The sequence below is a fragment of the Falco peregrinus genome, chromosome 2 (assembly GCF_023634155.1).
Source record: "Falco peregrinus isolate bFalPer1 chromosome 2, bFalPer1.pri, whole genome shotgun sequence".
Taxonomy (NCBI): Eukaryota; Metazoa; Chordata; class Aves; order Falconiformes; family Falconidae; genus Falco; species Falco peregrinus.
The window spans coordinates 105,689,667-105,701,155 of record NC_073722.1 but is presented as its reverse complement, the minus strand read 5'-3'; the positions used below and the strand labels follow the sequence as shown (position 1 = coordinate 105,701,155).

Here is an 11,489-nt window from a genome sequence, read left to right as displayed (position 1 = left end):
GCTGCCTCCCTGGAGCCCAGCCAAGGAAAACGGAGCAAATCCAGCCACCGATCCCTGCGGAGACCCGCTGGGGCCCAGCCAAGGGTCGATTTCATCCGTCCCACCCGTGTCCCCCCAGTGTCCCACCCCCTGTCCCCCAGAATGAAACACCCATCTCACCCCCAAAGTGGCTTCCAGAGGCCGGGGGGACTTGTCCCCATCACATGGGTGCTGCTGGAGGTGGGACACGTGGCACCCCCAGCGTGCAGGGCAGCAGCTGCCACACGACGGTGACAGGGGACTGCGCCTTGTCCCCCTGTGCAGGGCAGGTGGAGAGGCAGCGTGTCCCCATGGGGTCCCCAGTGTGTCCCCAAGCATGTCCACAGGGTCCCCATAGGGTCCCCAGTGTGACTCCAGCATGTCCCCAGTGTGTCACCACAGTGTCTCCATGGTGTCCCCAGAGTGTCCGATAGTGTCCCCAAGCATGTACCCACAGTGCCCCCAATGTGTCCCCATGGGGTCCCCAGTGTGTCCCCAGTGTGTCCCTGCAGTGTCCCCAAACATGTCCCCAGCGTGACCCCAGCATGTCCCCAGTGTGTTGCCAGTGTCCCCAGGGCGTCCCCAGGGTGTCCCCGTGGCAGCCGGGCGCAAATGCCAAGGCCTGGGTTCCTGCTGGCACGGCCCTGAGCCCCAGCTCTGCGTGCTGGGGGAGTGCTCGGGCCGGGGGAGGTCCCGCAGGAGGGGGCGCCCCCCCCCCATGTCTGTCCCCCTCCCCGTATTTACGGCCCAAGACCCCCAGAAATGCCACTGGTCCCTCCGGGGGTGCTGCAGCCGCGGGGCGCAGGGCTTTAAAACAAAAAATAATACGGGGTTAAAAAGCCAGAAAGGGGTGGGCTCCGGGGGCGCGGGGCGCGGGCGGCACCCCCCAGGGTCGTGGGGGACAGCGAGGACCCACTGTGGGTCCGGTCCTTAACGGCCACCGCAGGCGGGGCGCCGGGCCGACCCCCGCCGGGGCTGCACCGCCCTGGGGCTGCGGCCGGTCCCCGGGGGCTGGGGGCGGCCCGGAGCCGGGGGGGGGGGGACCGGCGGGACCCCCGGCAGCGTGGCGTGTCCCCGGCCCCACGGGACCCCGCCCCCGCCGTCTTAGCCACGCCCACTCCCACCCTACCCACGCCCATTGCCGCCTTAGCCACGCCCATTGCCACACAGGCTCCACCCCTTGGCAGGCAGCTGAATCTAATCACCCAATCGCCACCGGAGAATGGCTTCTGGTCACGCCCCTTGCTCCGCCCCCAGCGCTGATTGGCGGCTGGCGGCGCCGGCCCGCACATGGGCGCGGAGCTGGGTGACGGCGGGTTCGAGGCTCGGCTCGGCCGCCCGCCCGCCATGGCCCGGCGGAGCGCGCTCTCCATCCGCATCGTGGAGGGCAGGAACCTGCCCGCCAAGGACATGTGAGTGCCCCCGGGGGGCCGGGAGGGGGTTGGGGGGGGCAGCTTCCGGAGGGAGCCCCCCTGCCCCGGGAGTGCTGCCAGAGGGACCCCCAACAGGTCCCTGTGCTTTGAGGACACCACCTCTGGGTTGGCTTGGGGGTGTCACCCCAGCTCTGGGGGCTCACCTGGAATGGCTTGGGGTTCTCCCACCAGTGCCTGTGCTTTGGGGGCTCCCCCCAGGATGGCTCTGGGGGTGTCCCCCTTGCTTTGGGGTCCCCCTTGCTTTGAGGGTTCCCCCCCAGGATGGCTTTGGGTGGCTCCCTCAGGAGCTGTCATATCCCCCCTGATCTGGGGACACCCTCTGGGATGGCTCTGAGGTTCCCAACCTGTGCTGTGTGGTGCCCCCAGCAGCGCTTTAGGGTACCCCAAGCAGTGTTCCCGTGTTGGGGGGCTCCCCCTGTGCTGCCCCCACCATGCACCGTGCCCCACCTGGAGCTGGGTCCTTTGCAGGCACCCCTGGACACGAAGCAGGACCCCCGGTACAGCCATCCCGCAAAAGGAGCAGGGATGATCCCTGGGCTCTGACCCCTGGCCACCACTCTGTTCCCAGCACCTCCCTCAAGCCCACCCTGCTGTGGTCCGGGGGGCTCTGCTGGCAGCCCCCTGGGTTGGGCTCTCCCTCCTTGGCAGCTCCCTAAGGGCTGCCTGTGTGTCCCAGTGTTATCCCGGTCGCTCTGATCCTGGGGGGTGGGATGTGGGACAGTGTCGGGGTGGGACAGGAGGGCAGCATCGGGGTGGTCCCCAGCTGCTAGGGCACTGGGAGGCTGTTGAGAAGCACTCGGCAGCCAGGCAGGGTCAGGGCTGCCGGAAAACCAGCAAAACTCCCTGCAGCCATCATGGAAAAAGAGGATAAACAAGGAAAGAAACATGACTTTTTTTTTTTTTTTTTTTTTTCCCCTTCTTCTTCTTTTTTTTAAATCCCATGTGTCAGGGCCTGATTTTTAAATCCCTTGGCATAACTCCATGCTGGGAGCTTGACCCAGTGCAGGCAGGCTCTGGATTTTCGGAAGCTCTGGTTTTCGGGCTCAGCCATGCGGTAACACCTTGTGCGGAGTTTCCAGCCCGGTGGCTTTGGGACACGGTGGCTTTGGGACACCGTGGCTTTGGGCAGGGAGAGTGGCTGCCCCAGCAGGGAGGGAAACCCGAGCACTGGATCCCGCTCTGCCGCCTGACCTTGGCCGTGGATGGCCGCTGTCCCCCTCTCTGGGGACAGGGGCTGCTGAGATCCCGTTCCCCTGTCTGCCCTGGCACAGCCTTTGGGATTGCTGCTGGTTTCCCTAAGGGAAATCCCTCTGTGGGGTGTCAGCGGTGGCCCCGGCTGTGTTTGTGGGTCAGATCCTGCTTGCAGCACCCATAGGCGATGTGGCACACCCAAACCCCCGTGGGGTCCCCCAGCCCCTGCAGGATTCAGCACAGGGGGTTGCAGGAGCAGGATTTGGCCGATGTCACTGTGGTTTGGGACCCCTGGTGCTGCTGCTGGGCCACCAGCAGCCCCTTCCTCTGCCCCGGCAGTAGCCCTGTGATATCGGTGGGGTTCAGGCTCGGTGCCAGGCTCCCGGCTCGCTGTGCCCACGGGATTCCCACCTCCTCCCGCTGCCGAAGAGCGGCTCTTTGCTTTTCCTTCCAAGCCAGCGCCCGCCTAGCGCAGGGCTTGGCACAGTGCAGCCGTGCAATGCCCATAAAGAGGCAGGAAACCCGCCGCAGGTTTTCCCGGCCAGCGCGTCACTGCCCAGCTCCGGGGCCAAAACACTGGGACTGCGGCAGCCGCTCCAGCTCAGCCCTGGGTGGGCTTCTGTCCCCCAGCCCAGGACACAGTGGGAACACTAACACCTTCCTAGCTGAGCGCTGCAAAATCCTCCCCTGCAGGAGGATTTCGTTGCAGGAAAGCAAGGGAAATTATATACTTTATTTTATTTTATTGTTCCCACCCCCTGAGGGCTGGGCAAAGCAGTGCCGCTCTCTACACCAGTGAGTTTTTAATTGCAAACTCCATGCCTCAGCCCACCTGGATGGGTGCCCGCAGCGAGTGCATGTTTATTCCCCGTCGTCCCCCACCCCCCCCACCTAGTTTATACAACACTATCAATCTTTAAAGTTTCAGTCTTCATTTCCTCTTTTTAAAGCCTGACCTTCCCCTTTCTTAGCTCCTTCCCCGTGCCAACCCCCCCGCCTTGCCTCCTGCAGTGGCCCGTGCCAGTGCGGGGGGGCCGGGGCAGGTGGCCAAAGCCAGCCGTGCTCTGCGGAGGTGTCAGCAGGATGCCCAGTGCCTGCCAAGAGCCTGCAAACCTCATCAGTCTCTTCCCCTGACATCTCCTGGGCACTGGTGAGCCTGCAGGGATGTCAACGCCAGGCAGACCGTGTCACCCAGTGCTGGGTTCCCTTTGGAGTGGGGGGTTCATCCCATGGGATGCAGATCGGAGGCTTCCTGCAGCCCGTGGACAGTTTTTGGCAGCCCTGCGCTTTAATCCCTGTGATACCCAGATACTGCAGGGCAGCTTTGGGGTACCCTGTGCCCCAGGGGATGTGAAGCAGCACGTGTGCTCAAAATGGCCCCATGTTGGGGACAAGGTTTTCCTGCTGGTGTGGAAGCAGCTCCCATCTGACGCCTGCCCCACGTTGCTGGGCACGGCTCGGGCAGGCAGATGTTCCCTTTCTGCCTGCCTGCTCCCTGCCCGCTTGATGGTTTGCATAAGGTAGGAAATGTCAGCAGCAGGCTCGTTAATGGTCCTTCATCCACCGCTCTCGTAAAAACCTCTCCAGAGTGTGGCTGGAGACGGGAGCAGGCAGGTAGAGAGCTGCTCTTAGCAACCCTCCTGCTGCCAGCACCACCTGTGGCCCAGAATGTGGCCCCCATCCTGTGCCTGGGGATGGGGATGCTAGCGCAGTGCCCGGGATGCACAGCCTGGAGAAACCCCCCACAGCCATGCTTTCCAGGGCAGGGGGGCACCCTTTGAATCCCCCCAGTGCCTGGCTCTCAGCCTCCCTGGTGTTGGGGTGGGGAAGTCACTCGGTGTTTGGGGTCCCCAGATCCCCACCTGTGTGCTCCCCCCTGCTCCGGGATGCTCGTGGCTGGCTGGGGGATGATGCCGGGGTGGTGTTGATGAGTAACCGTGCTCAGCGTGGGCTGCCCAGTGCCGGTTGCCTGCGGGACGGGAGCCACAACCTTTCCACCCTCTTGGCCAGCACCCGGGTCCTGCTGGCTCCTCTGCCTCCGGCCGGAGCCCCCACCCACCCCTGCCTGCAGCCGAGTCACCTCGTTTCTGATGAACTGGGGCAATAAGGTATAAAATGGTGATTTGGTTTTGGTTTGGTTTGGCGGCCGCAAGCAGGAGCCATCACTCGGGTCGTGTCTGGGGAGGAAGCGGGGGTCAGAGCATCGTGGGGGCTGCCTGCCCTTCACACCCTCTGCATTGCTGGGGGTGTCTCCAGGGATGTCCCCGTCGGTGTCGGGGCGCTGGGTGCACCCTGGGGCTGGAGGAAGCTGCTGTGGCCTCGCTGCTAGTGTGTGTGACAGGGCTGTCAGTGCCTGGAGCCACTTCGGGGAAAGGGTGGGTTTTGTTTGTTCTTCACCTTCCGATTTGGAAGAGGAAAGCCACTTGCAGCTGCCAGCGGGATGCGGTGGCCGGACACAGTCAGGGATGTGTTTCCCTGGGCTGGGAGCAAAGCTGGGTTCACCACGTGCCTGCAGCCTTGGCCAAATCCATCTGCTGAAGGCTCTGGCTTCTGGGGATGCCTCTGGACCCCAGCACCCCATAGCCTTGGTGTGTGTCCCCACAAGGGGCACCTGCGAGGTCCCCCCTCTCCAGTGGGGCTCGCCAGGGCTGAAGGCTTTGGCTGCCCACGACCACGTGAGCCCCCAGGGCTGGGGTAGGGGGCCAGGGCTGTGGCTGCTGGTGGTGACAGAGCTGTGCCGTGTCCTTCTAGCACGGGGAGCAGCGACCCGTACTGCATCGTGAAGATCGACAATGAGGCCATCATCAGGTGAGTGGCTCCATGTCCCTGGCTGGTCCCCAAACCTGCACACCTGGCTCCTGGCAGGTCCCTCCATCTACCCTGCAGCAGGTACAATATTATTTTTATTATTTATTATTATTCCCTGCTTTGGGCTGAGCCACTCCTCCAGATACAGGCTGTGATGTCTAACATCTTGTGGCCACCTCCAACATCTTGCCAGCCCAGAGCTACAAGACAGGGACGGAGACCTATTGCCTGCCCCAGCTGATGGTTCAAAACTGTGGCTGCTGCTCCAGCTGTGTGTCACAAAAAGCTGGGAAGCTCACAGGGCTGGGGAGTGCCCCATGTCCCCCATCACCGGTGCTGTCTGCCCCACAGGACTGCCACGGTGTGGAAAACGCTGTCCCCGTTCTGGGGGGAGGAATACGAGGTGCACCTCCAGCCCACCTTTCACAGCATCTCCATCTACGTCATGGACGAGGATGCGCTCAGGTACGGGCAGGTCAGCTGTGGGGCGGTGGGGGCTCGGGGTGGGGAACTGGAGGCTGGTGGCTTTGGCTGCCTGCATGCTCAACCCCACTGTAGGCACCACAGAATCCACACCTGGCCGTGCTGGCTTGGGGTTTTGGGACACAAATGGGTGAAACTATTTCTTGAGGTTATTCTCCAGCTGGCAGCAAAGGGTGGCTGATGCGCTCCATGGGGACAGACACACCGTGGTGGCCCCAGCCCAGGACACCCGGGCACCCTTTCTGCCCCCGACACGTGTCCTGCTGGGCCTGGCGCAGCAGGTGGGCTGCCATCCCGCACCATGTCCTGCTCCCGGTTTTTGTTTTCCAGCCGCGATGATGTTATTGGGAAGGTCTGCATCACCCGGGACATGCTGGCGGAGCACCCCAAGGGTAGGGGGATGGGTGGCTGCGGGGATCCCAGTGGGGACCTGTCTCCCAGCCCATGAGGAGCCGGTCCCAAGGGCTCCCCCAGCGACCCCCCTATGAGGGTGTCCCCTTTTCCTACAGGCTACAGTGGCTGGGTGAGCCTCAGTGAGGTGGACCCTGACGAGGAGGTGCAGGGGGAGATCCACCTGCGGGTGGAGGTCCTGGGGAGCCAGGGCAGCCGGCGGCTGCGCTGCACTGTGCTGGAGGCCAGGTGAGGAGGGGACACAGGGCGTCACAGGGGGCTGCGTGTGCAGCTGGGACACCTATGGTGAGTCCTGGCTGCTCCGTGACTCAGTTTCCCCACTGTATCGGTTTTCTTAGCTATCCTCCCTTGGGGGCAGAGCATCCTCCCCACCACCCAGCAGCTGACGGGGGTCCTGAGACAGGTTCCACCTCACCTGCCGGTCCTTAGGGCATGAATCTCGACGTGCTGGGGAACCGATGAGGGGAGCAGGTGCCTGCAGGTATATTGGGAGGTTGCTGGCAAATTCCCCCTCCTCTTGGCAGGGATTTGGCCAGGAAGGACCGGAACGGCGCCTCCGACCCCTTCGTCCGCCTGCGCTACAACGGGAAGGCGCAGGAGAGCACCGTGAGTGTGACTTCAGTTTATCGTGATCCCCCAACGTGCTGCAAGTGAAATCATCCTCCTGGCAAGCCCAGACCTCGGCCAGGAGCCATCCCTGTCCCCCCAGCGTGCCCAGCTTGGTGTCCCCAGGGGGGTGTCGGATCCACCCAGCGCGGGGGGATGAAGCCGTTGCCTTTGCAGGTGGTTAAGAAATCCTGCTACCCCCGCTGGAACGAGACCTTCGAGTTCGAGCTGGCGGAGCCCGCCGGGGAGAAGCTGTGCGTGGAGGTGTGGGACTGGGACCTCGTCGGCAGGAATGACTTCCTGGGCAAGGTGAGCCCCCCAGACCCTGCCGGCGCTGCCAGGGAGCCTGCCTGGCTGCCCACCCAGCACCCTCCTGCCTCCCCCTCCCAGGTGGTGTTCAGCATCCAGGGGCTGGAGGCGGCCGGGCAGGAGGAGGGCTGGTTCCGACTGCGGCCGGACAAGTCCAAGCCGAGGGAGGACGAGTGAGTGTCGGCACAGGGGTGTTGGGATGTGCCAGGGGTGGTCCCGGTGCCCACAGGGGCATTGGGGAGGGGGTTATTCCCAGGAAGCATCTTCCCTTTGGAGGGGCAGCTCCTGGAAATGCCCTTGTCTGGGAGGAAGGGGCAAGTGCAGGGCTGCCCCACCTGCCTGCTCCGGCTTTCCCGGGCTGTTGGGCCACCTCCAGCTTGGTGAAGTATTTCTCCATCCCTCTCCCACCCGCGCTGTGCTCCTGCAGGGGCCGAGGCAGCCTGGGCTCGCTGCAGCTGCAGGTACGGCTGCGGGACGAGACGGTGCTGCCCTCCCACTGCTACCAGCCCCTGGTCCAGCTCCTGTGCCAGGAGGTGAAGTCGGGGCGCCAGGTGAGGGGTCCATGCTGGGGCACCCGCCTCCCTCTGGCTCTCTGCTGGGGCATGGGTCTCCCTCGAGCCGTCACATCGCGGTGCCTTTCCCCACCAGGATGGCCAAGTGCACCTGGTCACCCTCCTGGATGAAACCACCACGGCCGAGTGCCGGCAGGAGGTCGCTGTCAACTTGGTCAAACTCTTCCTGGGCCAAGGGCTGGTCAAGGAGTTCCTGGACCTGCTCTTCGAGCTGGAGCTGGCCAAGCCCTGTAAGGCTAGAGCGGGATCAGAGCCAGAGGCTTCCAACCATCTCCTGGGGCTGCGAAACCTCCGAGACCTTGCGTGGTGATTTTTTTGGGGGGTGACAGTTCAGGTTCAACCATCATGCTGTGTTCCATGTGGGAATCTGTTGGGTTCACCCCAAGCAACTGGTGGGCTGATGCTGGCTGTGGTTGGTGGGGGAGCCAGTGCTTTGAGGTTAGGAAATCCCATGGAAATGGCTGGGATGGAGGGCGCAGCCCCTGTGAACGACCCCCACGACTGCAGCTGCCCCATGGGTGGGTGACCTGTGGCTGTCCCCCAGGCCACAGACCCCCTCCTGTTTTGCAGGCGAGCCCAACACTTTGTTCCGGAGCAACTCACTGGCCTCAAAGTCAATGGAGTCCTTCCTCAAGGTGCCACACTGCCCGAAACCTGCTCTTCCCAGGTCACCCTCTCTCCGGGCTGTCCCTATGGGGTCCAGTTCCCAAGGGGACTACTGGGAGGGCTGGTGGGTCTGTATCTTCCTCTGGGGCTGATAGGTTGGAGAAAGTCACAGAAGGGTTTGGGTTGGAAGAGACCTTCAAGATCGTCTAGTTCTGACCCTCTGCCATGGGCAGGGACCCCTTCCACCAGCCCAGGCTGCTCAGAGTTCCTTGGGTGACCCCTATCAGGGATTCCACGGGTGTCGGGGTGCCAAACCTGTGGCTGTGCCCCCCGTCACTGTTCCCTGCGCACTGCCTCGGCAGGTGACAGGGATGCCGTACCTGCACGCTGTCCTGGGACCCACCATCACCCGCGTGTTCGAGGAGAAGAAGCACGTGGAGCTCGACCCTGGCAAGGTGGAGATCAAAGACACCGGGTAAGGGGCACGCGGGGCGGTGGGGCACGGGGGTCCCCGGCCATGCGGCTGACGGTGCCGGTGCCCGCAGGTGCTCAGGGCTGCACCGGGTGCAGACGGAGGGGGAGGTGATCGAGCAGGGCCGCCAGCACCTCCAGTCCTACCTGGGTGAGCTGCTGGACGCCATCGACAAGTCGGTGCCGGCGTGTCCCCCTGTCATCCGTGCCGCTTTCCGGCAGCTCTTCCAGCGCGTCGAGGAGCGCTTCCCCCAGCACCAGGTTGGGATGCGACAGGGGATGGACCGGGTGGGTCAAACTGGGATGTCCCCAGGGGACACTGGGTGCAGTCCCCAGTGTTGGTTGGTGGGGTCTCCTGTTGGGCATGGGGGCAGCCCCCCAGGGATGGGTCACAGGGGGACAGCGGGGCTGTGCTGCGCCCACACGGCAACGCTGGTGCTGGAAGCCAGCCCCCACGTCCCTGGCGCATCGATGTAGTGGTGCCCCGGGATGTCCCTTGTCGGGACAGACTCTCACGTGTCGCCCACCACCTCGGCTGGCCACAGCACATCAAGTTTGTGGCAGTCACCAGCTTCCTCTGCCTCCGCTTCTTCTCACCGGCCATCATGACCCCCAAGCTCTTCCACCTGCGGGAGACACACGCCGACGCACGCACCAGCCGCACGCTGCTGCTGCTGGCCAAGGTGGGACAGGAGGGGGACAGCAAGGGGGGTGCTGTCACCCAGGTGTGGTGTTCGAGGTGCCTGGCTGCTTCCCACTGGGGAGGGCTGGGTCTGCCGCCGGTGACACCGCCACGCTGGGGGTCTCCAGGCCATCCAGATGGTGGGCAACATGGAGCCAGCGGCCGGGCGGGCCAAGGAGGTCTGGCTGGCCCCGCTGCTGCCTGCCCTGCAGCAAGGCATTGCCCAGATGAAGGACTTCATCACCCGGCTGGTGGAGATGGAGGAAGAGGAGGAAGGTGAGGGGCGGCCGCTGGACCCCCCCCGCACGGTGGTGAAGGAGGGGCCGCTCTTTGTCCACAAGACGCGGGGCAAGGGGCCACTGCTGCCCACCGCCGCCAAGAAGCTCCACTTCTGCCTCACCGGGGAGGCCCTCAGCTTTGGCAAGAGCCCCGGCGCGGAGGTAGGAGGGTGCTGAGGGGCTGGGTAGGGGGGTGAAGGGACGTCACTGACCCCCCTGTGTCATCCGTCTCCCCCCCCATTAGCGCAGCGGCACCATCGCCCTGGCCGACATCCTGGCGGCTGAGAAGGTGGAGGAGAAGAGCTTCGGGAGCTCCCACGTCATGCAGGTGGTCTACACGGGTGCAGGTGGGCAACAGGAGACAGCCTACCTCCAGTGCAAGGTTGGACGGGGATGTGGGGGCACGCTGAGGGGACTCACAGCCCGGGACCGCCCCCTCACCACACACCCCACACCACCCCAGTGCGTCAACGAGCTGAACCAGTGGCTGTCAGCCCTGCGCAAGGTGTGCGTCAACAACCCCCGCGTGCTCCGCGCCTACCACCCCGGCGTCTTCCGTGGGGACAAGTGGAGCTGCTGCCACCAGAAGGAGAGGACAGGTATGGGGTGGGGGTCTCGGGACCCCACAGGGGTGCTGGGGGTGTCCCCTCATGGCGTCAGCCTGCTGCCCCCCGCCCCAGGGCTGGGGTGCGACCGGACCCGGCATGGTGTCACCCTGCATGACTGGAGTGACCCCCTGGACCCTGCGGCTGAGGCGCAGCGACTCTTCCATCATCTCCAGGGCCTCCAAGGGACCCTCAGGTGAGCCCCCCCCGCACCGGGGAGATCCCCTGCACCCCTCCCCAGCCAAAAGCCCACCCCTCTCCTCTCCCCAGGGAAAAGTACTGGGAGCTGCTGGAGCTGGAGGACGCCCAAAATGGCCCCCGGGATGAAGGTAGGTTTGGGGTGGGGGGCGTTTTGGGGACCCCCTGGGGGATGCTGTGGTTGGGACGGGTCCCCAGAACTGCGGGGGGGGGGGGGGGGGGCTGCGGTGGTTGGGGGTCTCACTGGTGCTCCCTCCCACTGCAGACACCCCACTGCCTGAGGGGCTGCGCCGGCTCTTCGGGGTGCTGGGGGACCTGGAGGGCTGTCACCGCCGGGCGCAGCCCCCCGCGCCCCCCGCACCCACCCTGCTGCAGCTGCAGACATGAGGGGTCGGGGTCCCCACGCCTCGGGCACCGCCACGGTGGCAATAAAGGCACTTTGTACCCTGCAGCCCTGTCCTGTCCCTCTCTGGGGGAGATGCTGGTGGCCACAGGGATGGGCACTGGTGGCTCGGGGAGGGTGGCACTGGGGGACAGGCCAAAGCACTGCTGGTGGCATCAGTGGCAGCACTGGTAGTGCTACTGGTGGTGACACTGGTGACAGCGCTGATGGCCCTGCGGGTGCCATTTCTGGTGGCCGTGCTGGTGGTGGGTGGAATCACTGGTGGCTCTGCGGGCACCATTTCTGGTGGCTGTGCTGGTGGCAGTGGTGGCATCACTGGTGGCTCTGGGCACCATTTCTGGTGCCCTACCGGTGGCTCTGCAGGTGCCATTTCTGATGTTCTGCTGGTGGCAGTGGTGGCATCAATGGTGGCTCT

The 11,489-nt window shown here is 64.6% G+C and overlaps 1 protein-coding gene across 5 annotated transcripts; it reads left to right on the top strand.

The window, feature by feature from the left end:
- The first annotated feature begins 1,298 nt into the window (after positions 1-1,298).
- Positions 1,299-11,120, top strand: LOC101924060 (ras GTPase-activating protein 4-like). Of its 5 annotated transcripts, XM_055797814.1 has the most exons (21): positions 1,354-1,430; positions 4,653-4,750; positions 5,394-5,450; positions 5,802-5,915; positions 6,264-6,325; positions 6,443-6,572; positions 6,869-6,950; positions 7,128-7,259; positions 7,341-7,432; positions 7,687-7,810; positions 7,908-8,061; positions 8,402-8,466; positions 8,800-8,912; positions 8,983-9,169; positions 9,454-9,591; positions 9,719-10,030; positions 10,113-10,250; positions 10,332-10,467; positions 10,549-10,669; positions 10,744-10,802; positions 10,937-11,120. In XM_055797814.1, exons 4-21 carry the CDS (start codon positions 5,896-5,898, stop codon positions 11,056-11,058), a joined length of 2,187 nt encoding a protein of 728 aa, XP_055653789.1. In that variant the 5' UTR covers positions 1,354-1,430; positions 4,653-4,750; positions 5,394-5,450; positions 5,802-5,895; the 3' UTR covers positions 11,059-11,120. The 5 variants fall into 5 exon arrangements, 4 of the variants coding, with proteins under 4 accessions (XP_055653786.1, XP_055653789.1, XP_055653788.1 ...); XM_055797811.1 differs by lacking the exon at positions 4,653-4,750 and having other exon boundaries at positions 1,299-1,430; XM_055797813.1 differs by lacking the exon at positions 1,354-1,430 and having other exon boundaries at positions 1,475-4,750.
- The last annotated feature ends 369 nt before the right edge of the window (positions 11,121-11,489 follow it).

Bases quoted from the DNA above. Each gene is read 5' to 3' on its own strand.
- LOC101924060 (XM_055797811.1), top strand. From the start codon at position 1,309: ATGGGCGCGGAGCTGGGTGACGGCGGGTTCGAGGCTCGGCTCGGCCGC. The intron at 8,062-8,401 runs GTAAGGCTAGAG...CCTGTTTTGCAG, and splicing joins GCTGGAGCTGGCCAAGCCCT to GCGAGCCCAACACTTTGTTC. The intron at 10,031-10,112 runs GTAGGAGGGTGC...CCCCCCCATTAG, and splicing joins GCAAGAGCCCCGGCGCGGAG to CGCAGCGGCACCATCGCCCT.